Source organism: Podarcis melisellensis (assembly GCF_964234715.1).
Source record: "Podarcis melisellensis genome assembly, chromosome: 8".
In the NCBI taxonomy this organism is placed as follows: Eukaryota; Metazoa; Chordata; class Lepidosauria; order Squamata; family Lacertidae; genus Podarcis; species Podarcis melisellensis.
In genome coordinates this window covers 6,447,400-6,474,249 of record NC_138540.1, presented here as the reverse complement: position 1 = coordinate 6,474,249, position 26,850 = coordinate 6,447,400, and the positions used below count along the sequence as shown (strand labels likewise).

At 48.1% G+C, this 26,850-nt stretch overlaps 1 protein-coding gene across 3 annotated transcripts in view; it reads left to right on the top strand.

Annotated features, from left to right (window-relative positions):
• DMTN (dematin actin binding protein) overlaps positions 1 to 26,850 on the top strand; it is a 56,814-nt gene that overhangs the window by 13,380 nt on the left and 16,584 nt on the right. For all 3 annotated transcript variants that reach the window (XM_081922993.1, XM_081922992.1, XM_081922994.1), the window contains exons 2-3: positions 13,406 to 13,466; positions 16,823 to 16,879. In XM_081922993.1, the coding sequence (XP_081779119.1) occupies positions 16,862 to 16,879 (18 nt within the window). In that variant the 5' untranslated portion in view covers positions 13,406 to 13,466; positions 16,823 to 16,861. The remainder of the gene's footprint in view (positions 1 to 13,405; positions 13,467 to 16,822; positions 16,880 to 26,850) is intronic.

The following is a 26,850-nucleotide window of genomic DNA, read 5'->3' as shown; positions in this document are numbered from 1 at the left end:
CATCTGGTACGCAGGCTGAGACCCTATTTCCCGGAAAGTGTCTCTCCATAGTGGTGCATGCTCTGGTTATCTCCCGCTTGGACTACTGCAATGCGCTCTACATGGGGCTACCTTTGAAGGTGACCCAGAAACTACAACTAATCCAGAATGCGGCAGCTAGACTGGTGACTGGGAGCGCCAAGACCACATAACACTGGTCTTGAAAGACCTACATTGGCTCCCAGTATGTTTCCGAGCTGGTTGGTGCTGACCTTTAAAGCCCTAAACGGCCTTGGTCCAGTATACCTGAAGGAGTGTCTCCACCCCCATCGTTCTGCCCGGACACTGAGGTCCAGCGCTGAGGGCCTTCTGGAGGTTCCCTCACTGCGAGAAGCCAAGTTACAGGGAACCAGGCAGAGGGCCTTTTCGGTAGTGGCACCCGCCCTGTGGAACGCCCTCCCACCAGATGTCAAATCGAAAAACAACTACCAGACTTTTAGAAGACATCTGAAGGCAGGCCTGTTTAGGGAAGCTTTTCATGTTTAATAGGTTATTGTATCTTAGTGTTCTGTTGGAAGGTGCCCAGAGTGGCTGGGGAAACCCAGCCAGGTGGGTTGGGTATAAATAATACATTATTATTATTATTATTAACTTCAGCAGTAGTTCCTCCTTGTAAGGGACCCAGGCAGCCTTCTCTTTGCAGAGTTGAGAGGCAGCTCAGCTCAGTAGCGATTGGCACAGGCAACAGAGAGGTCAAGAAGTCAGTTTGCAGCGCCTGCTCTCTCTCCCACCGAACAGCAGGAGCTGCCTGGAATGTTGAACCCTGTTTGGGGGTGGCTGAGATCCAAGGCTAGGCTGGGATGCAACACGCCCAGCTGTGTAGCTTGCAACAGCAGAGGAAATGTGTGTATCTGGACTTCATTTTTCCATCTCGTTCTGTTCAGCAGGAAACATCAGCCCAGCTGCTGGCGTTTTGTCCCACCAGCTTGAAACACTCTCTCGCCTGCATCCGAAGCTTCTAACAAACTAGACAGTCAGTGACTTGTCTCTGGTTGCTTGTTTGCAGGAAGCAGGACTGGCCCATTCTATTCTGCTGCCTGAGGTGGAGGGCCAGACGGGGCGCATCCAGAAGCTGGCTGACTGCAGGAACATTTGTGGGGATGTTCAGGGACGCAGGAGAGGATATATTGTATGATTATAGCCTTTCCAACTTGTGTAAACAAGTTCCACAATTCAGCAGAGTAACATTCCCCTTTTTAAATTTGCAGCGGATGCATTTGCTCAGGCTCACTAAAGCCTCTATAATAATTGTTCTGGTATTTCCCCCTTATTCCATCATAAAAGATAAGACACAACACAGTCTTCTATAAAAGTATAAAAAGGTTTACTCACACATCATTCTGTTCACAATCGGATCCCAGAAGGCAGACTTAGCTTAGAAAAGTAACATATACCTGGAAGCTATCTCATACGGAGACAGTCCCTTTGTCCTCTCTTGGCTGGCCAAGAGACCATCTTTGGCTAAGCAGATGTTGCTTCTTCAATGCATGTAGTCAAAGATGGCTGCCCTGTCCTGTGCTTTTGTTATTACCTGCACAGGTGAGGTCACGCCCACCTCTAGTCACACGCAGAGGAAGTCTGTCCCAGACCAGAAAGAAACAGGAAGTTGACCTGCTGGCTGGACAGACATTCCTCCCCATGTGTAAACATGTTCCCTCTAGGAATGTTGTACTTGACTGCTCTTGTGTTTCACATCCCACAACATAGACTTTGGGCTTCTCTTCTAGGGCATCTTTGCAAATCTCCAGGTGGAACCTGCTCTGCCTCCTGCACCTGTGGCTCAGATGCCAGCTTTGGAAATGGAAAATTCTGAGTGGGGCTGTGGTGAGGACATACCCCTTCTGGCAACTGGCCTAGAACCAAAAATAGTAGCAGCCAGGCCAGTTTTGGGGTGATGGTGTGCTCGCTTGCTCTCTTCCTCACAGATCACCAATGCCAGGAAGGGCCTGCTGTCGTCTGCCTTGCGAAAAGGGCATATCTAGGCCAGACTGACATCCTATATAGAAAAAGGGTGTGGGGCTGTGTGTGTTTGTGTGTGTGTGCGTGTGTGTGTTGCTTTTTCCCTGAGCCTGGCTGCACTCAGCTCTCTCCTTATGGCAGTTTCCGTGCCATTAACTTGGTGGCTCCTACATTAAGATTTCATTGTCTCTAATGGACTCTGCTGAAAAGGGAGAGGGGGGAGGGGCACTTCCTTGAGCCCCTCCACCGCCGCCGCCACTGCTGCCCTCAGAAATCCATGGGAAACTTGTGGCTTTGAGCTGCCAGTCACTTGTGATTCAATGGAGGCTCTTCAGATGGAACGAGAGAAGTGGACACACCTCCGTTTACTCCAATGCGCTCCCGCTGCTGCCTTGGGGAGTGGGGTGTCTGCACATTAGCCACACTCCATTTCTCTCTCCTGTGAGATGCTTTGCTTGACGCAGTTTTCCCCTAAACCAGCTTCAATCTGATTTGATGGAGGGGTAAAGAAAAACGACTGAGCCTAGGACTTGCCGATCAGAAGGTTGGTGGTTCGAATCCCCGCGACGGGGTGAGCTCCCATTGCTCAGTCCCTGCTCCTGCCAACCTAGCAGTTCAAAAGCACGTCAAAGTGCAAGTAGATAAATAGGTACCGCTCTGGCGGGAAGGTAAACAGCGTTTCCGTGCACTGCTCTGGTTTGCCAGAAGCGGCTTAGTCATGCTGGCCACATGACCCAGAAGCTGTACGCCAGCTCCCTCGGGCAATAAAGCGAGATGAGCACTGCAACCCCAGAGTCGGCCATGACTGGACCTAATGGTCACAGGGATTTGAACCACCGATCTTCTGATCGGCAAGCCCTAGGCTCTGTGGTTTAACCCACCGCGCCACCTGCGTCCCTATAGAATAACAGGATTGCAGAGTTGGAAGTGCCATCCAGTTCAACCCCCTTCTATGCAGAAATCACAGCTAAATGTATAGGAGGAAAGCTACTCTATGTCCCAGGCAGACCCACAAGGCTTTTTGCTCCTGCCTATGAGTGCCCCAGAGGCTCCCTGCCAGTGCCACTGGTGGTGCCCTCCCTGGTCATTGGTGCCACATGCACCCTGTAAAAGTGCTAGATGTCCAGCAGGCATCCTGGAGCCCCAGGCACCCATTTCCAGGGGCTCTTGGGACTCTAGAAGGAGCTGAAGGGCAGCGCAACCTGGTGGGTGATGCCAACAGAGGACATGCAGGTGAACTGAGGAGTCACAAGGTGGCAGGTGGCACCTGGCCCAGGTCTCCTGGGGACTTGAGGAAATGCACTTCCAGGTTGGCAGCATGACCTGTACCATATCCAGTTGGTGGGGGCGGTATAGACAGGGGAAAGTGTGGGGTAATGGTCAGAGTGTCAGACTAGGACTGGGAGACGGAGGATTGAATCACCACTTGGCCAGGAGGCTCACTGGATAACGTTGGCGGGGGGCAGTCACTGCCCCTCAGCCTGGCCTACCTCACAAGGTTGTTATGGGGATCACATGAGGTGCGAGGAAAGAACCATGAAAATGCCACTTTGATCTGCTTGGAGAAACAGGTAGGATAAAAATGCAAAACATTGACCACGAACAATGAAATGTTTGTTGCAGATATTTTTTCCACATTTATTATGCTATTTTTTGTGATTGTTTGTTGTTTAGTAGTGTCCGACTCTTCGTGACCCCATGGACCAGAGCGCGCCAGGCACTCCTGTCTTTCACTGCCTCCCGCAGTTTGGTTAAACTCATGCTGGTAGCTTTGAGAACACTGTCCCACCATCTCGTCCTCTGTCGTTCCCTTCTCCTTGTGCCCTCCATCTTTCCCAACATCAGGGTCTTTTCCAGGGAGTCTTCTCTTCTCTTGAGGTGGCCAAAGTCTTGGAGCCTCAGCTTCAGGATCTATCCTTCCAGTGAGCACCCAGGGCTGATTTTCAGGGCTGGTTTGATCTTCTTGCAGTCCATGGGACTCTTAAGAATCTCCTCCAGCACCAGAATTCAAAAGCATCCATTCTTCGGCGATCAGCCTCCTTTACGGTCCAGCTCTCACTTCCATACATCACTACTGGGAAAACCATAGCTTTAACTATACGGACCTTTGTTGGCAAGGTGATGTCTCTGCTTTTTAAGATGTTGTCTAGGTTTACCATCGCCTTTCTCCCAAGGAGCAGACGTCTTTTAATTTCGTGACTGCTGTCACCATCTGCAGTGATCATTGAGCCCAAGAAAGTAAAATCTCTCACTGCCTCCATTTCTTCCCCTTCTATTTGCCAGGAGGTGATGGGACCAGTGGCCATGATATTAGTTTTTTTGATGTTGAGCTTCCGACTATATTTTGCGCTCTCCTCTTTCACCTTCATTAAAGCGTTCTTTAACATGAAAAAACTTGGTATACTTATTTGTAAAACTTTCTTGTTTGTAAAACCCCATAAAAAGCAAACAAGCAAATCGAGAAGCCTTGGCCAGGTCGGGGGGGGATCCTGCCTCCGCTGCCTCCCTGCCTGCGGGCCCCTCGCTGGGCGAGTCCGGCCGGCCCCTCCGGCTGCTTCTGGAACTTGTGACCCGGCCGAGCGCGCTTCTGGCACCGTCAGCGGCTTTTCCATCGCCGCGGCCTCCTGACCCCGCGAGCTCGTGCAGCCGGGAGAGGAAGGGAGCGAGGCGGGGAAGGCCCGGGCCGGCTGCCTCGCTCTCTCCTCGGCTGTCGGAAGCGCACTTCCCCGCGGCTGCCGGTCCCCGCTGGTGGGAACTCTGGACGCGCTCAGAGGCACCCTTGGGCCTGGCCGGGCGCCCGCGGCTCTTCCTTATCTGCTCGCAGCCGGCGGGCCGGGCGGGGCGCCGGGAGGTTGGAGGGGGCGCAAGCCGGGCGCGCCCCTGCCTGGGCTCAATAGATAAGCACCACCGGCCAACCCGCCTCTCCGCCGCCGCCGGCCTCTTCCGAGGGCGCTCAGCACCATCCGAAAGCAGCCCAAGCGCCATTGCGCGCCTCCGCCCCGTCGGGCGCTCTCGGCTCGCTTTGAGTATTTCCTATGTAGGCTCTCCGGGGCAGAGGTCTCGACTGCTGCCCTAGGAGACCTCTGCGCCACCAGGACGTTAACAGAAACACGGCTTGAGTGGAGCAAAACCCGTTCACACGGCGGAGCTCCGGCGTTTTGGACTCCGATTCACATCAGCGCCCTGGCTGGGACTTATGCATCCCAAAATATCTGGAAGGGGGTCTTGGGGTGTGGCAAAGACCAGCGGACCCATGCCTTTGTGCCAAGGGGCACTTCGTCCAAACGCTGCAGAGCCACTGGAAATGCAGCGGGCGAGGGTCTGCTTAGCCTTTAGAGGGGGAACAGTTTTGAATGAGGCGTTGCTGCCGCTGTGCGGATCCTTTTAGTCCACCTGGGCAAAGATGCAGAGTGATGGGTGCAGCTCTTTCGCCAACCTGGCGTCCTCCAGGCGTTCTGGACTACAACTCCCATCAGCCCCAGTGACATGTGGCTGTGCCTCATATAGGACTGATATAGGAGTAGTAGTCCAGAACACCTGGAAGGCACCAGGCTGGTGCAGAATCACCCTTTTCAAGTTTATTGACAGCTTGGGTCGTATACCAGCCCCTTGTGAAAACCACTAGCTGGGCTGACACCTTGTTAAACTATGGAACTCTCTGCCACAGGAGGCAGTGATGGCCACCAGCTTGGTCGGCTTTAAAAGAGGGCTAGCCTTATACTCCTCCATGAATTTTTCCATGGCCACAATGGCTTTGCTCTGCCTCTATTTTTTCCCCATGGTCAGAGGCGGCGATGCTGGAAACCGCAAGAGGAGAGGCTGTTCTTGTGCTCAGGTCCTGCTTGTGAGTTTCCTGTTATGGGTGTCTGGTTGGCCACTGTGAGAACAGGATGCTGGACTAGATGGGCCATTGGCCTGATCCAGAAGGCTCTGCTTATGTTGTTACGTTTTGTGAGGAAGGGAAGCTCCCTTTTGCCAGTGCCTTCCCAGAAGCCTAGGGACATGGGTGGCGCTGTGGGTTAAACCACAGAGCCTAGGACTTGCTGATCAGAAGGTTGGCGGTTCGAATTCCCGCGATGGGCTGAGCTCATTGCTCGGTCCCTGCTCCTGCCAACCTAGCAGTTCAAAAGCACTTCAAAGTGCAAGTAGATAAATAGGTACCACTCCGGCGGGAAGGTAAACGGCGTTTCCGTGCGCTGCTCTGGTTTGCTAGAAGCAGCTTAGTCATGCTGGCCACATGACCCAGAAGCTGTACGCCGGCTCCCTCAGCCAATAAAGCAAGATTAGCGCCACAACCCCAGAGTCGGACACGGCTGGACCTAATGGTCAGGGGCCCCTTTACCTTTACCTTACCAGCTTTTAGTACAGCTCATTGCTTGGTCCCTGCTCCTGCCAACCTAGCAGTTCAAAAGCACTTCAAAGTGCAAGTAGATAAATAGGTACCACTCCGGCGGGAAGGTAAACGGCGTTTCCGTGCGCTGCTCTGGTTTGCTAGAAGCAGCTTAGTCATGCTGGCCACATGACCCAGAAGCTGTACGCCGGCTCCCTCAGCCAATAAAGCAAGATTAGCACCACAACCCCAGAGTCGGACACGGCTGGACCTAATGGTCAGGGGCCCCTTTACCTTTACCTTACCAGCTTTTAGTACAGCTCATTGCTTGGTCCCTGCTCCTGCCAACCTAGCAGTTCGAAAGCACGTCAAAGTGCAAGTAGATAAATAGGTACCGCTCCAGCGGGAAGGTAAATGGCGTTTCCGTGCACTGCTCTGGTTCGCCAGAAGCAGCTTAGTCCTGCTGGCCACATGACCCGGAAGCTGTACGCCGGCTCACTCCGCCAATAAAGCGAGATGAGCACCGCAACCCCAGAGTCAGCCACGACTGGACCTAACAGTCAGGGGTCCCTTTACCCTTTACCTCCCAGAAACCTTACCTGAGGATCCAACTTGGTGATGCGTTTCAGAGCACCTCACAGCTGGCTCATGTAGAAGTCCCCCCCCCCCGAGAGCCGCCTCATACGCCCTCTTGAGAACAAAGGGACGTGTCTTCCTCACCCAGTCCTCCTTGCCCTCCCCTTGACTTTCTGAGCCTATGGAAAATGCCTATGGAAAATCTGAGTGTCTAGATGCTGCCAGGCCTGAGTGGCCGACCTCTCCGGCACACACAATGTGCCCTTCATGCTCCCTGCCTGCTAACGCTGCCGCCGCACACAGACCGGGCTTTCAGGCCAGATGAATGGGACACGCCTGGTCCCAGCATCTTCCACGGGGGATTCCAGATGCCTCCATAATCCCCTGCCATCCAGGAAAGAGCTTTTCTGTTTAGCTGCAAGGCCGTGAGGCAACTAAGTCACAGAGAGGAGGGCAACAGAAAGAGACATGCTGCCCTTCCAGATTTCACCCAACTTTTTCTAGAGGCTCGTTCCTTCTGCAATCATTGCAGGACAAATTCTGGAGGCAACAGCACCTTAAAAACTTAACAGGTTTATTGTGGTTGGGACTTTTGTGGGTCAGTGGCAAAGCAGGCACAGTAACTCTGGTAGCCCTTTAGGTATCTATTTGCTGCAGAAGCTGCCGCTCAGAACAATCTCTCTTTCCTGGTCAGTACCAGCTAGTTAAGACCCCATGAGGGTACACGTCACATCATCATCATCATCATCATCATTATTATTTATTATTTTGCTCCAACATGCATCACTTTACCCTTGTTGACATTGAATTGCATTTGCCATTTTCCCACCCATTCACTCTGTTCGGAGAGGTCCTTTCGGAGTTCTTTGCAACCTCTCTTTGTTTTAACAGCCTGAACAATTCAGTGTCAGCAACCGTATTTGGCATCATCTTCGCTGCTCACTCCTAACTCTGGGTTCTTTAGGAACAAGCTGTGCATGTTTGAGGGAGGGGCAAGGTGAGCGTCAGGGCAGCCCTCTGCAACCAGATGTGCTGGTGGGCTGATGGGGAGTTACAGTCCAAAACATCTGGCGGGCACCACCAGACACGAGAAGCTTGTGCTGGGACGTAGTTGCACCTTTGAAACTTTGCACTTTTTGCTGCAGCCTTTCCTTTTGTTTCTAAAATGGTTACATAGCTTTTATGTTCAAAAAGACACAAATTATACATATACATTTGCCAGCAGAATGATTAAAAAATAAAGTCATGGAGGCGGGAGTGCCATCTTAGCCCTGTGACCGTGGGTGCCTGGGGCCATGGGTGCCATGCAGCAGGCATGACCTTGGCACTGAATTTTATGGGTGCCCAGCTGCTTCATGGGGAATTTTGTGGGTGCTTGGGCACCCAGGGCCCCAGGGAGTTGGCACCTATGCATGGAGGAGAGGGCTATTAATGGCTGCTAGCCACAAGGGCTAGGCTCTGCCTCCACAGCTGGAAGCAGCAATGCTTCTGAATCCTAGTTGCTGGAAACCACAGGAGGGGAGAGTTGCTCTGAATAGAATAGAATAGAATAGAGTAGAGTAGAGTAGAGTAGAGTAGAGTAGAGTAGAGTAGAGTAGAATAGAATAGAATAGAATAGAATAGAATAGAATAGAATAGAATAGAATAGAATAGAATAGAATAGAATTTATTATTTATACCCCGCCCATATAGGGACACTGGTGCCTAGGACTTGCCGATCAGAAGGTCAGCGCTTCAAATCCCCGTGACGGGGTGAGCTCCCGTTGCTCGGTCCCAGCTCCTGCCAACCTAGCAGTTCGAAAGCACGTCAAAGCACAAGTAGATGAATAGGTACCACTCCGACGGGAAGGTAAACGGTGTTTCCGTGTGCTGCTCTGGTTCGCCAGAAGCGGCTTAGTCATGCTGGCCACATGACCCGGAAGCTGTACGCCGGCTCCCTTGGCCAGTAAAGTGAGATGAGCGCCGCAACCCCAGAGTCAGCCACGACTGGACCTAATGGTCAGGGGTCCCTTTACCTTTACCCCACCCATCTGGCTAGGTTTCCCCAGCCACTCTGGGCGGCCTCCAACAAAGTACTGTATTAAAATACAGTGGTCTGTTAGACATTAAAAGCTTCCCTAAAGAGGACTGCCTTCAGGTGTCTTCTAAAAATCTGGTAGCTGTTCTTCTCTTTGACATCTGGTGGGAGGGCATTCCTCAGGGCGGGTGCCACTACCAAGAAGGCCCTCTGCCTGGTTCTCTGTAACTTGGCTTCTTGCAGTGAGGGAACTGCCAGAAGGCCCTCAGTGCTGGACCTCAGTGTCTGGGCAGAAGGATGGGGGTGGAGACGCTCCTTCAGGTATACAGGGTCGTTTAGGGCTTTAAAGGTCAGCACCAGCACTTTGAATCATGCTCGGAAACGTACTGGGAGCCAATGTAGGTCTTTCAAGACTGACGTTACGTGGTCCTGGCAGCCGCTCCCAGTCACCAGTCTAGCTGCTGCATTCTGGATTAGTTGTAGTTTCCGGGTCACCTTCAAAGGTAGCCCCACATAGAGCACATTGCAGTAGTCCAAGGTCCTGCTCATGGATTTCCCACAGACATCTGACTGGCCACTGTGAGAACAGGATCCTGGGCTCGATGGTCCACCGGCCTCAGGGGTGGTTTTAGGGTGGTGCGGCCGATGTGGTTGCACTGAGTGCTGTGCTGCGCTACAGGGGGCACCACAACAATGCTGTAGAACAGAGAGCAAAAGGGGGGCACTGAATTTTAGCCTTGCCCAGGGTGCCTCTGAAATTTTAGAGCCCAAAGTCCACTACTGCAGGCCTGATCCAGGAGGCTTTTCTTACGTTCTTGAGTTCTTAAGGCAGCCATACAGAAATCCCTTTGTTTCATCTGTGGCTAATGGCTGCATTCTGTTCCTTTATGTAGCTGTTTGCTATTGTGGATATGTCACTATTGCCTGTTATGAGAGAAGGGACAAAACCAAATTCCACTTCCTCTGGGCCTGGGACTCTCTCTGTGGGCTCTGCCATGTGGATCTGAACTATCATGCAGTTACCTTTGCGCAGATGAACCTTGAGAAAGGCTCTGTGTCATTGATTCCTAAATGTTCCTTCTGTTTTTCCTGCGAGATGATCTTGCTCATGGGTCTTTCCAAGTGTCTGCTCTTTGCTCTTCCTCTTCCCTTTCTCTTCAAAGCAATAAGTTAGGGGCCTAGGAGGCTGCCTTAAAAAGGTAAAGGTAAAGGTAAAGGACCCCTGACAGTTAAGTCCAGTCGTGAACGACTCTGGGGTTGCTGCGCTCATCTCGCTTTATTGGCCGAGGGAGCCAACGTTTTGTCCGCAGACAGTTTTTCTGGTTCATGTGTCCAGCATGACTGAGCCGCTTCTGGCGAAACCAGAGCAGTGCATGGAAACACTGTTTACCGTACCTTCTCGCTGGAGCGGTGCCTATTTATCTACTTGCACTTTGACATGCTTTCGAACTGCTAGGTTGGCAGGAGCAGGGACCGAGCAACGGGAGCTCACCCTGTCGTGGGGATTCAAACCACCATCCTTCTGATTGGCAAGCCCAAGGCTCTGTGGTTTACACCACAGCGCCAACCAAACCCTTGGCCTTGCTGGCTTAGTATTTGCTCTCTGGAATTCCAGACAGGGAATCTTTCCTAGCCCAACATGGAAGTTCCAGCTGGGATGGAACCAGGGATTTTCCGCATGCAAGGCAGATGCTTTGCCCTTGAGCTTCAGCCCTGCTAGCGACAAGCAAGCACCAGGGTGAGCAAGAACCGTCCACCCACCTCAGCACTGCTGCCTCCTCCTCCCAGAAAGTAGGCTGCTCATTAGGGCTGGCTCTGATTGTCAGCCGAGCGCCTCCGCCTTCCTGGCTGTTGCCAGGGCCTTCCTCTGGAGCCTTCCCTGGGGGCTGCTGCTTGCGACAAAAGGGCTCATTACCTCTCCCTTGGCTGGCAAGTGCCAGGCGGGCGCGAGAGGCGGGCATGGATCAGTTGCTGGTCACCAGCCCAGAGACAGGCCTCTCTGGCAGACCCAGACCCAGCGGAGCCAGTTCCCCTCCACTGAGCTAAGAGAGAGACCCCCACATGTCTTCACAGGCTCAGCAGCTCTTTCTGAAATTTTGGGTTGCTGTGATTTTACTGAGTTGGATTCATTGCTCCATAAATTAATGGTTCTGGTTTGCTTTATTTATGTGTTTGATATTCCAGTGTTTACAGCATTTGTTCCCCCCCCCCATTGTGACTGTTGTGAGCCGCTTTGAGCCCAGTGTTTGTTGTTGAGGAAGTGGAATGAAAATGTTAAAACAGTAGGAATCTGTGCAAAGAATACAGATAACACAAGCAGCGTAATGAGAACTATTGGAAGGTACCTCAGGTTACATACACTTCAGGTTACAGACTCCGCTAACCCAGAAATAGTGCTTCAGGTTAAGAACTTTGCTTCAGGATAAGAACAGAAATTGTGCTCTGACGGCGCGGTGGCAGCGGGAGGCCCTATTAGCTAAAGTGGTGCTTCAGGATAAGAACAGTTTCAGGTTAAGAACAGACCTCCGGAACGAATTAAGTACTTAACCCGAGGTATCACTGTATTTTAATTTGTCATGTAAGTGTAATATATTGTGCTCTTTTATGTTTGTTCCTTTATCTTTTCTTCATTTGTTGTTTCTGTTCATTGGTATTGCTTTCTGTTTTATAGGTTATTTATATTTGTCTATGTGAAAAATAATAAAGATTTTGTTAAAAAAAACCCAAAACATTAAAATTGAATAAGAGTCAAATAACACGCATGAAAATGGGTGGGGGGGAAGAGACTGTTAGTTGAACACAGCTGGGAAAAAGGGACTCAGTTTGTAAATAGTTGTTTGTGGTGCTGCTGTTGCTGGTTTGATCTCAGATGCTGTCCCTCCTTTGGTTTCTGTTATGTACTGAAGTTCTCACCCTGGGCCAGCAGGGGGATACTGTAGATAGTTTTCACTCAGGTCCACATATGCAAATAAGGAATTGAAAGTGACGTTCAGTGATTGGATAGTTACAGAAAGTGGTTACTGTTGTGTTGTAGTGGAGTTCTATATAAGCAGGTTGGCTGAACCCTTCAGCTCAGTTCTGTTCTGGCCTGTGAATAAACAAGAGCTGTTTGAAGAATCGCTGCGTCGTCTGATATGTTCACCCACAACTTAACAGTTTCCTGCTGGGACAGCTCTGGGTCTTCTGATTCGTGCTGAGTTAGGAAGAACTTTCTGACGGTGAGAGCTATTCAACAGAGGAACGGACTCTCTTGGGAAGTGGTGGACTCTCCTTCCTCAGAGGTTTTTAAACAGAGCTTGGCTGGCCATCTGCCAGGGGTTCTTTTGCTGTGATTCTTGCATTTCAGGGGGGTTAGATTAGATGACCCTTGGGGTTCCCCTCCACCTTTACAGTTCTGTGATTCTGTCTCCACGGATGGATTTGTGAAGATGGTGTCCCATCAGGCATTCCATCATTCTCAGCAGGTGAATGAATCAAGCACCTGGGTCTGCCCCAAATTTCCTCTTCTCCGTGTGCTTCAAGCGCTGAGGCTGAAGGCACTTCTGAGACCTGCCTACCCCCAGATTACAAGCTGCGCAGCTTTGGAGCTGCTCACCCATTTGTGTGTGTGTGTGTTTTAAAATAATTAATTTATTTAACATAATTGTTACAAAATATAAGCAAAATATTGCAAATACATACATACATATATATATTTCAAATAAGCACACATATATGAAAAAAGGAACAAAAGAGAAAAGAAGAAGAAGAAATAAAGAGAGAGAAAGAAGTTGGAAGAATTTCTTCCAAATTTATTGTACAAATATCTCAATATGAAAATCATAATAAAATTTCATTGGTTGACTTCCATCGCTTACACTGCACTTCCTACATACATTTTAAGCAAGATTGTATCTGTCATTCTGTATTTTCCCCATACCATCTCACACAAATAGTCTATTCAATAAGTTTTCGAAATCTTTGATAAATCTATTCTAAACACAACCGATACCTTACATTTAATCCTTGTCTACATAAATAATCATTTATTTATTTTTCCAGTTTTTAAAATTAATTCTCAACATTTATCACAAACATAACATATATAACACACAAAAAGAAACATACATTACAATACTAAAGAAAAATAAAGCAAAAATAATAGACCTATTACTTCTAAAACCCAATTTAACTTTCATTGTTAACTGACTTCCTCAAATCCCCCCCCAACTGAATTTCATTGAATCGCTTTGTAACAGCTCTCCAAAATCATATTTCTCATAAAATTAACTCCTTCAGTTTAATATCCTCTTCTCTTAATAATCTAGTCCATAATCTTTTAGAATTCATTCTTATTCTAGTCCTAGGCCTCTTTGGTACTTTCAAGTAACTTCTAACATCTTATCTTACAATATTTACAGAAATAATCATTTAGACATTTCCATTGTTTCTGGATTATATTTTTTGGTTTTTGTCTTATATTTTGTTGTTGTCTCTCGTTGTAGAAGGAGCCGCCGATCCAAGTCCCAGCCAAGCCAGGAGGGATGGGAACAGCCAGGTGAGCAGGTAGGTGGTCCCCACACCTATTTCTCCATCTCTAGCAGAGGCTGGCTTTTTGCGGCCTCCCTCCATGTGAATCTCCTTTTTTTCCCCCAAAATTTTTTTTTATTGGTTTTCCATATTTAAAAACAAACACAAATACACAAACAAACAAACAAACAAAAATCTTAAATATAATAATTCCACTTTGTTTACATTGTTGGATGACGTCCTTGACTCCCCCAAGCTGAGTTTCAATGTACCATATTTTTTGCTCTATAAGACTCACTTTTTCCCTCCAAAAAGGAAAGGGAAATGTGTGTGCGTCTTATGGAGCGAATGCAGGCTGCGCAGCTATCCTAGAAGCCAGAACAGCAAGAGGGATCACTGCTTTTACTGCACAGCGATCCCTCTTGCTGTTCTGGCTTCTGAGATTCAGAATTTTTTTTTTCTTGTTTTCCTCCTCCAAAAACTAGGTGCGTCTTGTGGTCTGGTGCGTCTTGTAGAGCAAAAAATACGGTATATCATTGTAACAGTTTTCCAAAACTATTTTCACATAAAATATACTTAGGCAATTAACATCTTTCTTTCTTTTCATTTTCACATTAGACATAGTATTCTAGAACATCACATATTTAAATCCTGGGCCAATCTGGTGCTTGCAAATATTTCTATTTAGATTATCTTAGCATATTTGGTTAAATAGTCTTTGAATTTCTTCCATTCCTCCTGGTACTCCTCCTCCTTCAGGTCACGGACTCTTCTAGCTCCGAAAAGTCCATCATCTTCATCTGCCATTCTTCTACTGTTGGTACTTCTTGTAGTTTCCAGTTTTTGGCCAACACAATTCTAGCTGCAGTTGTGGCATACAAAAACAGTCTGACATCTTTCTTGGGCAACCTCCATGTGAATCTCTTAGCTTCACCTCTGCAATCCTGAGATCATGGCGGCCTGAAACCTCCCCACCCCCAGCCCACCATCCAAGCAGTTCCCCTGCCACCGAGCCATGAATCTTTCATGTGCCTGTCATCTGCCCATTAGCTTCACTTCCCCTCACTCTGCTATCCCGCCCCCCTCCTCACCTGCTGCCCACAGTCCACGCTTGGCAACCTCAGCCCCCTAATAGGGTAGGAAGGCAAAGCCCACAGAGACCTGGACGTGGCAGAACTGTGGCGGCGAAAAAGTCCTGTTGCCCTCATCCGTACGCCTCTTTTTGGTAGCCGAATCATCTTCAAAGTGACTCACAACAGCAACGCTGCCTTCAACTGTGGAGACAGAGCATAGCCATCCTGGCTAATAATAATAATAATAATAATAATAATAATAATAATAATAATAATAATAATATTTTATTTATACCCCACCCTCCCCAGCCAAGGCCGGGCTCAGGGCGGCTAACAAGCAATAAAAAAAACAACAAGTTGAATGATTGCAACTTAAAAACAAAATTAAAATACAACATTAAAATATTGAAACATTAAAACATTAAAATGCAGCCTCATCACAGGAGGAGAAAGGAAAAGAAAAAAGAAAGAGAGGGAGGGAGGGAATCAAATTGGCTCCAAGCCAAAGGCCAGGCAAAACAGCTCTGTCTTACAGGACCTGCGGAAAGAAATCAGCTCCTGCAGGGCCCTGGTCTCACGAGGCAGAGCGTTCCACCAGGCTGGAGCCAGTGTTGAAAAGGCCCTGGCTCTGGTTGAAGCCAATCTAACTTCCTTAGGGCCCGGGACCACTAGGGTGTTGCTATTTATGGACCTTGAGGCTCTCCGTGGGGCATACCAGGAGAGGCGGTCCCGTAGGTCCGAGGGTCCGAGGCTGTGAAGGGCTTTAAAAGTCAAAAGCAGCACCTTAAAGCTGACCCTGTACTCCACCGGGAGCCAGTGCAGCTGGAAAAGCACTGGGTGAATATGCTCCCATGGCAGAGACCCCGTGAGGAGCCTCCCTGCAGCATTCTGCACCCGCTGGAGCTTCTGGGACAGCTTCAAGGGCAGCCCCGCGTAGAGTAATTACAGTAGTCAAGCCTGGAGGTGACCGTCGCATGGATCACTGTGGCCATCGATAGTCTTCTCCCCACTGCCTCCAGTGGGAGGGAGTTCCATAGTTTAACTGGGTGCTGTCACTGCTGTGTGAAGAAATGTTTTGTTTTTATCCCACCAGTTCTAGCATTAGGAGAGAGGGAAGAAACCTCTTCCCTACCTACTTTCTCTGTGCTGTGACTCATTGCCTTTCCTCCAATTTGTCAAGGAGTCAAAGGGCCTGGAAAGATGAAGCACATTTAAGGAGGGAGGGAGGGAACACGGCCATGAGAAAACTGGATGCAGCCAGAGTATCCAGCCAGCTTTGCTTTTTGCCCCATTGTCAAATGATCTGGAGCCTTCAGCCAGACAGTGTTCCTTTAAATATTCATGATGGTCAATAATAATAATAATAATAATAATAATAATAATAATAATAATAATAATAATAATAATTTATTTATACCCCGCCCATCTGGCTGAGTTTCCCCAGCCACTCTGGGCGGCTTCCAACAAAGATGAAAAATGCATTAAAATGTCACACATTAAATGTCACACATTAAAAACAGGGCTGCCTTCAGATTTCTCCTAAATGTCAGGTAGTTGTTTATCTCTTTGACATCTGATGGGAGGGCGTTCCACAGGGCAGGTGCCACTACTGAGAAGGCCCTCTGCCTGGTTCCCTGTAGCTTTGCTTCTCACAATGAGGGAACCGCCAGAAGGCCCTTGGCGCTGGACCTCAACGTCCGGGCAGAACGATGGGAGTAGAGTAATGCAAAATGGCGACCTCTTTTTAGGATGCTTTAACAGAGAAAGAGAGAGAGGAGGTGCTGCATGTCATTCCTAGCTTTTGCATCGCCTTTAATCCACATGGAGCCTTTTATTAATTTGTTATTTATTCCATTTCCATCCCGCCTATTTCTCCACAAGTTCAAAGTGGTGGATGTGGTTCTCTTTTTACCCTGTTCATTTTCCCAGTATAATTCTGAATAACTTGGGAAGATCACTGCCATTCCATTTTACCGATGGGAAAATGAGGCTGAGAGATTTCAGCTGCCTGCTTGGCTGTGATTTCCCAGGAGGTGTCCTGTCAGTCGGAGGGGGTGGGATGGAGGCAGACTGCTCCCCTTGGCTGTTCCAAAGTGATGACAAGAGGAACCTTATAGGACAGGCTGTTTTGGACTTCAACTCCCAACAGCCCCGTACGATGCTGTGGGGCTGATAGCATCAAGGCCCTGCTGTCTGGGGAAGATAAGAGTTGGTTCAAAACATCTAGAAGGCACCCAGTTGGGCAAGGCACTTCTGGAGAAACTGGCCCTGTGAGAATCTGCTCCTTCTAATGTAACCTGCCTCCTTCTCCTTGGACAGGACTTGGTGAATGAATTGGACCCTCAAGCAGGAGACTGAATGGAGAAACTACAGAAGGTAACCGAGCTGGTCTGGTCTGGGCCTGCCCTGGGAAACGGGTTCCATGGGTTCTGTGGGGCTCTCATTATGGGGTGAGGAGGGGATTTGTCTCGCCAGAGTGGTACATGCTCTGGTTATCTTCCACTTGGACTACTGCAATGCGCTCTACGTGGGGCTACCTTTGAAGGTGACCCAGAAACTACAACTAATCCAGAATGCGGGAGCTAGACTGGTGACTGGGAGTGGCCGCTGGGACCACATAACACCGGTCCTGAGAGATCTGCATTGGCTCCCGGTACGTTTCCGATCACAATTCAAAGTGTTGCTGCTGACCTTGAAGGCCCTAAACGGCCTCGGTCCTGTATACCTGAAGGAGCGTCTCCACCCCCATCATTCAGCCCAGACACTGAGATCCAGCACCGAGGGCCTTCTGGTGGTACCCTCTTTGCGAGAAGTGAGGTTGCAGGGAACCAGATAGAGGGCCTTCTTGGTAGTGGCACCCGCCCTGTGGAATGTGAAGGAAATAAGCAGCTATCCTGTCTTTAAACAGCTTCCCTGTTTAGGGAAGTTTTTAATATTTAATGCTGTATTGTTTTTAACACTTGATTGGGAGCTGCCCAGAGTGGCTGGGGAAACTCAGCCAGAGTTTGCATGGCAAGTCCTGGCAAACTGGGTACCACTGCAGAGATTGTGGGCAGCCACCCTTTCCTTTCCCAGGGGCTCAGGCCAAAAGTTAGATCCAGCAGAATTAAAATGCATCTTCTTGAATCTGAGTGATTTTCACGCAAGTTTCCCTACACCCCACCTTTCCTTCATTATAATTTACTGTATTTATTCATTTCAAAATAAATAAATGGATTGTCATTTAAATTTTCCTTGGGGCAAACAGAAAATACCTAAGAACAAAAATACCTACATAACAAAACTTGACTGTGAGCTTAGTCCCGGTGCTGCTTTCTTGACAAATAGGAGGGTGTTGGCGGAACTGAAGTAACCAGAAGACACAAAGATAGATAAGATGTAGAAACAGCACAGGGTGTAGAATTGCCAAAAGAGGTAATTCATACATTTTTAACCTAAAGGCCGAAAGTGTTTAGGTATAATACCAGTCCACAATAGATGATAAAGATCTGTGGGGGAGGCCTGCCCCCTGTGGTCTCCAAAACAAATTTGACAAATGGAAACCAAACAACAGAGTGATGTTTTGGATTTTATGCCTCTGAGTTGTCTGTTCTACTGCATCACCTTTTCTGCAGCTGCTAACTGCCATCCCTTTGAAGTGAAACAGGAATGTGACTCCAGTGCTGGGCCAATATATTTATTAAAGTATTTCAGGATAAAGCCGCAGTTGTCATATCAGCTTGGCATTCAGTAGCACAGATGTTGTAAAAGTGTGGTGTTCTGTTTTGGGACAGCCCCACTGAAGAAGACAGCGGGGGTTATCCAGACCCCGATGATGGCTGCGAAGGGGCCCCATGACAATGCAAACTTCTGGGGCCCCAAAATGTAGGTCCACCACTGTCTGGGTGTCAATGTTTTGAGTTTGGCAGGGCCAAACTGCCTCAGAAGTCTCCTAAAAGTGACCTGTTTCATCCCAGACACGATGCAACAACATCATTGTGCCATTGTTAATAAACAAGAGAAGATGGTCTGTGAAGTGGGGTGGAAGAGCTCAAAAGTGATGCAACATTAACAAGAATAGAATAGAATTTATCATTTATACCCCACCCATCTGGCTGGGTTTCCCCAGCCATTCAGGGCGGCTTCCAACAGAACACTAAAATACAATAACCTATTAAACATTAAAAGCTTCCCTAAACAGGGCTGCCTTCAGGTGTCTTCTAAAAGTTTGGTAGTTATATTTCTCTTTGACATCTGGTGGGAGGGCATTTTATAGGGTGGGTGCCACTACCAAGAAGGCCCTCTGCCTGGTTCCCTGTAACTTGGCTTCTCACAGTAAGGGAACCGCCAGAAGGCCCTCAGCGCTGGACCTCAGTGTCCGGGCAGAACGATGGAGGTGGAGACGCTCCTTCAGGTATACTGGACCGAGGCCGTTTAGGGCTTTAAAGGTCAGTGCCAACACTTTGAATTGTGCTCAGAAACGTACTGGGAGCCAATGTAGGTCTTTCAAGACCGATGTTATGTGGTCTTGGCGGCCACTCCCAGTCACCAGTCTAGTTGCCGCATTCTGGATTAGTTGTAACAAGTTTGTGTTTGAATTCTCAAGAAAGCCTAAGACAAGATTCTGCAAGCTATTTTTTATTTAATTTAAAATCTATGGGTAATCTAAGGAGAGGTTGAGCTCAGGCGCCTTCACTCTTAACATTAGGGTGGCCATTCATTTTGACGCCTTCCAGACTGAGGAAGGACTGTCTTAGCAGATCTGCAACAGCAGCAACAACTTTTGCCTTTGTGAGGGAAACATGTGGTTGCAAGATTGACTGAGGGGAAAGGGGTTACTTGCTCTGTATTCATCTTCTCTTTAACTTCACTGAATGTAATAATCAGTCCACCCATCAGGTTCTTTCAGTACCTGCAAATGAGAAGCTGAGTTACAGCACTACAGGGAGGGCTGGGATGTGACCAGGGATCTAATTAAATGGCGCTAAATCTCCTTCTCTGTTTCCTGCGTTGAGCAGGGTGGTTGAATGGGGTGGCCTGCAAGGTCCCTTCGGACTCTGTGAAATTTGAAAACCCTGTTGCCAGGATTCATGTCCTTCAAAAGGTGGCTGTAGAATATTTGCAGAATGATCAGTGGGTTTCTTTTCTGCTCAGCAGAAATATGCAAACTGGGGGAGCAGTTCTAGTAAAATAGATTCCAACACCCATTTGGAAATATTTTTTGGAAGAAAGAGCCAACACCCTCTGTTGATATTTTATTAAGTCGATGAAGGGATTTTTTTTAAAAAAAGTGGCATGTTAGTGACATCCCAGAAGTCTGTGATTCCACTTGATGAACTGAATTTGATCAGTGGCTCCAGTGTCTCTGCTGAGATCAAATTCACTCCAGAATTCACACGCAGGAGGGTGCATTAAAGGGGGGGGGGAGATGGCTGATGCATGGAGCGTCCCAGTCTCCTGCCACTCAACACCCCTTGAGGCTTAGCTCGCTCCATCCTTCCCCAACCTGGTACCCTCCAGATGTTGTGAATGGCAGCTCCCATCAGCCCCAGCCAACATAGCTGGCAAAGTCTGCCGTGTGCTCTCTTGGTAAAGGTAAAGGGACCCCTGACCATTAAGTCCAGTCATGGACGACTCAGGGGTTGCGCACTCATCTCGCTCTATAGGCTGAGGGAGCCAGCGTTTGTCTGCAGACAGTTTTTCTTGGTCATGTGGTCAGCATGACTAAGCCACTTCTGGCGAAACAGAGCAGTGCATGGAAACACAGTGTTCCTTCCCGCCAGAGTGGTACCTCTTTATCTACTTGCACTTTGACGTGCTTTCGAACTGCTAGGTTGGCAGGAGCAGGGACCGAGCAACGGGAGCTCACCCCATTGCAGGGATTCAAGCCGCCAACCTTCTGATCGCCAAGCCCTAGACGGAGTGGTTAGCTTGGCTAAAAAGATGAAAACGTGAAGAAAAGGTCAGCTAAAATACTCCCAGATCAGGTTTCTGTGATCAAGAAGATAGGCTTATTGACAAACAGAAAAGGCTGTAGAATTGCAGTGGAGTAAGGCAAAAGAGAAAAATAAACTTCTACCTTGAAATGTTTGCCATGGATGAGATAATCAGCAAGTGAGTGGCAGAAAACAAAGCATGGAGTCAGGCTGGCTACTAACTCCAGTTTTGGCTGTATATTTATAGGAAGCTTAGCCAGGACATTTGGGTGGGGGCACCGGTTCACGATTTAAGGCGGTAGGACATACAGAGCCAGCACTGAAACACATTCCGTGTCTGGTGTAAAGCAAAGGCAACTCTGTCCCTTTAGAAATGGGGTCAGGTTGGCTCATTCAGGCACAGGCTGACAGCATTACAATAGATGTCACTTCATTCCTGCATCGCAGGGGTTTGGTCTTGATCACTTTTGGGATCCCTTCCAGTTCCACCTTTCCATGATTCTGTAGACACTGAAAAGCTCAGTCCAGCAGGGACACTTGCCAAGCCTTCTATCCTCTGTGACAGACTAGGGGGAAAAGAAAAATTCTGCAGAAACTTGGAGATGTTGAAGAGGTGGGTATCACTGCAGATGTATTTTTTACAAATCAGCCAGACATTGCAAAAAAAAACCCAAACCCTCTATACTCCATGATTCTGTAGTGGTCCAGCAGGGGTTCTGTTAGGTTACATTGAGGATGCTGTAAGGAGAATGTGCACAGATCTTGGAGGAAGTTTGATAACTGCTGCAAGAATAATACTTGCAATGATGATAATAATCACAAACCCCTGGAGTAATAAAGGAACACCTGCTTAAGGGTTGGGAGGTGTGAGGTGTGGCTTATATTGTTAGGGAACAGCCTCCAGCATCTGTGGGGACATGCAATTGTGACACAAGCTCTCTTCGGGGAAGGAAAGGCAATTATCTGTTTGTCATATTGGAATAAAATCTGACTGCAGAATGATGTGAGGTAGCAGTACAGGGGCTGTGTGTCCTTTGGGACAGAGGACAGTCCTCTGTTTGAAGGACTGTCAGGTAAAAGCTCAGTTTGAAGATGACCCAAAGAAGGGAGAGAAGCTGTATGTGTTTGTGGGGGGGCGGGGGCAACACGTAAAGTTCCTCATTCGCAGGAAGCAGCACTTGGACGGCAAATGGAATTATAAAATGACCAAGGTTCATTTATTCCAACTCTCTGCAATGCAGGAATCGCCCCCCGGGCCGGATTTAGGTTTGATGAGGCCCTAAGCTACTGAAGGTAATGGGGCCCTTTAAATCTCCAGCTGTCCTTTGTCAACAACCAATTGTCACTGTTTCTTCAGTTGAATATATGCTATATGGTAATTTATGGACCTAATAGGTATCTCAAGCCATTTGCCCATGTTGCCATGCAACCCGTCCATGCAGAATGTTGGCACCCTATATATAGAAAGGAGCAAACCAGTGATATTTGAGGGAGCAGGCTAGCAGGCGGGGCCCATGACTTACATCATAGGAGCCTACACAACACAAAACACTGTTGCTGTATGTAGGTATTATTTTATTTCTTTTTAATCTTACATTTTGGAAATGTACATCCAGTTGTTGTTTTTCCTTTAATTTTTTGGGGGGCCCCAAGAGAGAGGGGCCCTAAGCTATAGCTTGTTTAGCTTATATGTAAATTCGGCACCGATCACCACTAAATAATCTGTGACAGATGCCCTCCCCTCCCAACCTCTGTTTAGAAACCTCCAAGGGAGTCCGTTCCACTGTCAAACGGCTTTTACAGTCAAAAAGTTATTCCTGATGTTTAGTTAAAAGAGGTCACAGTCTTTTCCACTACGGTGAGGCGATGCCCCTTCAGTTTTCTCTCAGCCATAGTACTTATTTGTAGTTTTGCACTTACACTTACAAATTAGCCTACATAAATGGGTGTCCTCTTTTGGGGGGCATAGAATAGTTGGAAGGGACCCTGAGGGACATCTAGTCCAGCCCCTGTTACCGTGGGCAGCGAGTCTTGGCCTTGCTGCTGAAGGAAGGAAATAAATGACCGAGGCTGCATTAAAATGGAAGTCACTGATCAAATGTCAGATGTGGAGGGTTTTACAGTGGTACCTCGGGTTAAGTACTTAATTCATTCCGGAGGCCCGTTCTTAACCTGAAACTGTTCTTAACCTGAAGCACCACTTTAGCTAATGGAGCCTCCTGCTGCCACTGCGTTGCCGTTGCATAACTTCTGTTTTCATCCTGAAGCAAAGTTCTTAACCCGAGGTACTATTTCTGGGTTAGCAGAGTCTGTAACCTGAAGCGTATGTAACCTGAAGCGTATGTGACCCGAGGTAACACTGTATTCTGTTTTGTAATTTGACTGCTACAAAGCATCGACAGATATCTTGGATCCAAAAAAAGCAATCTATTCCGCAATTCTTTTTGTAGGATTATATTGTAATATAGGTAGGCCAAACGAGGTATTCATTTGAAACATTTTTAAAAGACTGGCCCATCTTGCAGACTGGCTTTCCAGTGTGCCCCTCCCCACCCTGCTTTTTAACATCCAGGCAGTGAAACTTGGCAGCCAGCTCGCTCTTGGCTTTGTGATGTGTAGCCGGTTCTAAGAAAGGTTTTCTGTTTCTGTCCCTGACTGGATAGCCAAGAATCTTATCAGTCAGTCTCCAGTCCCCTTTGGTGGCACATTTGCAAGGGGGCTGGAACAGTCAGCAGCTCTGCCCAGAAAACAGCGCTTTGGGGACACACAGCAACCCATCTGATTGGCAGGAGGGAATACAAATGTATATTTGTGACAAAGCCAGGGTTTACTGTGCCTGCTGGAAAGAAATCCTTGCTGGAAACGGCTCTTCAATACGCTGCCTGCATGGCCAATGCAAATTTCCGTTTCACCCCAATGAGTGCCATTGACTTTCTTTCCTGCAGCTGCTGTTGTGCATGTACAGAAGACAAAAGCGGATTTTTTTAAATTAAAAAAAAAATGCACTCATAGGGATGTGGGTGGCACTGTGGGTTAAACCACAGAGCCTAGGACCTGCCGATCAGAAGTCGGCGGTTCGAATCCCCGCGATAGGGTGAGCTCCCGTTGCTCAGTCCCTGCTCCTGCCAACCTAGCAGTTTGAAAGCATAGGTAAAGGTAAAGGTACCCCTGCCCATACGGGCCAGTCTTGACAGACTCTGGGGTTGTGCGCCCATCTCACTTAAGAGGCCAGGGGCCAGCGCTGTCCGGAGACACTTCCGGGTCACATGGCCAGTGTGACATCGCTGCTCTGGCGAGCCAGAGCTGCACACGGAAACGGCGTTTACCTTCCCGCTGGTAAGCGGTCCCTATTTATCTACTTGCACCCGGAGGTGCTTTCGAACTGCTAGGTTGGCAGGCGCTGGGACCGAGCAGCGGGAGCGCACCCCGCAGCAGGGATTCGAACCGCCGACCTTTCGATCAGCAAGTCCTAGGCGCTGAGGCTTTAACCCACAGCGCCACCTGTGTCCCGTTTGAAAGCATGCAAGTAGATAAATAGGTACCACTCTGGTGGGAAGGTAAACGGCGTTTCCGTGCGCTGCTCTGGTTCGCCAGAAGCTGCTTAGTCATACTGGCCACATGACCCGGAAGCTGTACGCCGGCTCCCTCGGCCAATAAAGCGAGATGAGTGCCGCAACCCCAGAGTCGACCACGACTGGACCTAATGGTCAGGAGTCCCTTTACCTAATGAACTCATATGCAAGCCTTTAATCTATTGGCAGCCGTGCAGGAAGGTGGAGCTGCGATTGCATTCAGTCTTCTGCCATGTAATGTGCTGGGTCAGGCCAAGTTTAGTCCAGCATCCTGTTCTCATACTGGCTGACCAGACGCCCGTGAGAAACCTTGCAAGCAGGATGCAAGAAAAGAGTGTTGGCTTCTCTTGTAGTTTCAATCCTCTGGTCTTCAGAAGCACTACTGCCTCCAACTGTGGATGCAGAGCAGTCATCCTGGCTACTAGCGCTCTCCTCCATGAATTGGTCTAATTCTCTTTTAAAGCCCTCTAGACTGGTGGCCATCGCTGCCTCCAGCGGCAGGGAGTTCCATAGTTTAACCATGCACGAAGGACTTCCTTTTGTGTCACTGAACCGAAACGTTTTACTACATATTTTTTTATTATTATTAAAGATATTCTTGATTTACAAAAGTGTTTGCAATGTCTCTCTCTCGTATTCCCCCCCCCCATGTAACATTTTTACAAATCAGTTTCATTTGTTGAGACATTAGGAAGAAAAGGGGGAAAGAGGTGGAGGGGGGAGATGGGGGGGTCGGGTGGTGATGTTTCTATTTTACTTACTCTACGTAGGGTTTGGTGTCAGCGTTGCTTGTGCAGGTTCTTTGCTGTTCGCTTGTGTTCCTTTGGTGGTGAGAGAGGTTGGGGTTGGCCTAGGGTGTGGTTGTTCATTTGTGGTTGGCTGTGGTGGTCTTTGTTTTCATGTGTGAGTGGGGTGGGTGGGTGTTTTGGATCAGGTTAGCCATATTGATTTGTATGCTGTTGGTGGATTTTTGTCATTGTCTTGTTGGGCTGTGTATGTGACAAAGAAGGTGTCTTCTTCTATTTGTCCCCCTGTCTTAAACCACCTGAATTACATCTAGCTTATCTACTCCAGGACATTGACTCTTATAGAACATTACAGGTTGCTAGATTCCTGATTTCAGTTCTTTCATATAAAAGACTTCGTGGAATGCTGCATGACTATTAAAAATCCAGTAAACTCTATGCACCATCCTTATCTTCAAGGCCATAACACAGTACATATAGAGATTGTAAGTAATGTGAAGGAGATTATGCGTTGAAATATTTTAGTTGATATTTTAGATTGATATTTTAGATTTTAGATTGTAAAATGCTATTTTATCTATTGATTTGTTTTACCTTGTGGGCTTATAGCCGAATAAAGTATCATCTATCTATCTATCTATCCCCCTGTCAGTTTCAGATTATTGGTTAATTTTTCCAGTAGGGCTGTTTCTCATACTATTTGGTACCATTGGTCCATGCTTACTCCTGACAGGTCTCTCCACAGTGTCTGGAACAGAAATGTTTTATCAGAAGTTCCCTTTTAGCCTGACACCCAGCATTTTTTTCCATAGAGTTCTGCACATTTGGCATGAATTTACACACACACAAATTTTTAACCTTTCCTCCCCCTGCAAAATTCTCCTTTTGGCCTCTGATAACAGACACCCCTTCCCTTCTTCCTCCTCATTATACATCACAGGAATTTCCTTTGCTGCCCCCACCCTGGTCTCTGTTGTTGCAAGTTGGAGGGGAGCCGAGCAGATTGCGCTTGGCCTGTTTCTTTGTGTGTTGTGATGATGTCCCCCTGTGCTGGTGCTTCTGCAGCCGAACTGACCTATTTTTAACACCCCATCAGTGAAATTAGCCCCCCCCCCACCTTGGAAGTTTCATGGGAGTCCAAAGTCTGGAACGGCGAAAAAAATGATCTTTGTTGAATATTTCAACCCCACAGCCCGGAGAAATGAAATGAAATAACAATACAAATATGCAGGAAAACAATATACAGTGGTACCTCGGATTAAGTACTTAATTCGTTCCGGAGGTCTGTTCTTAACCTGAAACTGTTCTTAACCTGAAGCACCACTTTAGCTAATGGGGCCTGCTGCTGCTGCTGCGCCGCCAGAGCACGATTTCTGTTCTCATCCTGAAGCAAAGTTCTTAAACTGAGGTACTATTTCTGGGTTAGTGGAGTCTGTAACCTGAAGTGTATGTAACCCAAGGTACAAGCACAGATTGATCCGTAGATTAACAGTTCCATCAAAAACGGAACAAAACTCAACAGCAGTGAGGACAAAAATTAGAATTTCCGAGCATCTTAATTCAATACCTTCTGCCGTTACCCGGGGAGGGAACATGAATCGTTGCCCACAAGCCTCCACAATAGAAAGCTCCCACCCTGCTTTTCCATAAATACAGGTGGAAAAGAGGAAGAAGGCAACCCCTTCATAGTCCCCAAAGTAAAGAAACCCCCTCCCTTTTGGCACTGGGGCAGCCGCCGCCTTTAATCAGCAATATTTGGGGGGGCTAAAAGGTACCCCATGAGCCACAACTGGGGTTTCCCTTCTCCTCTTCCTCCTCCCAGGTCTCAGGGCTGGTGATAGGGCTGCTAGGAAGGAGGCAGGCAGATGGATTTGCTGGTAGCCACAATTGCAATGGACTGCAGTGGGATTTCAGTGGAGACAAATACATGGCCAGAGGTGTTGTTCTCGTGCACTAGCGCTCTGTCTGTCTGTCTGTCTGTCTGTCTGTCTCTCTCTCTCTCTGTGTGTGTTGTGACATTTAAAGGGGAGGAAGAAGCTTCTCGAATGGCCATAAAGCTCTTGCAAATGCAGCTGTTCTAATTTTTGGCCACACATTCTGGCCTTTAGGGAAGC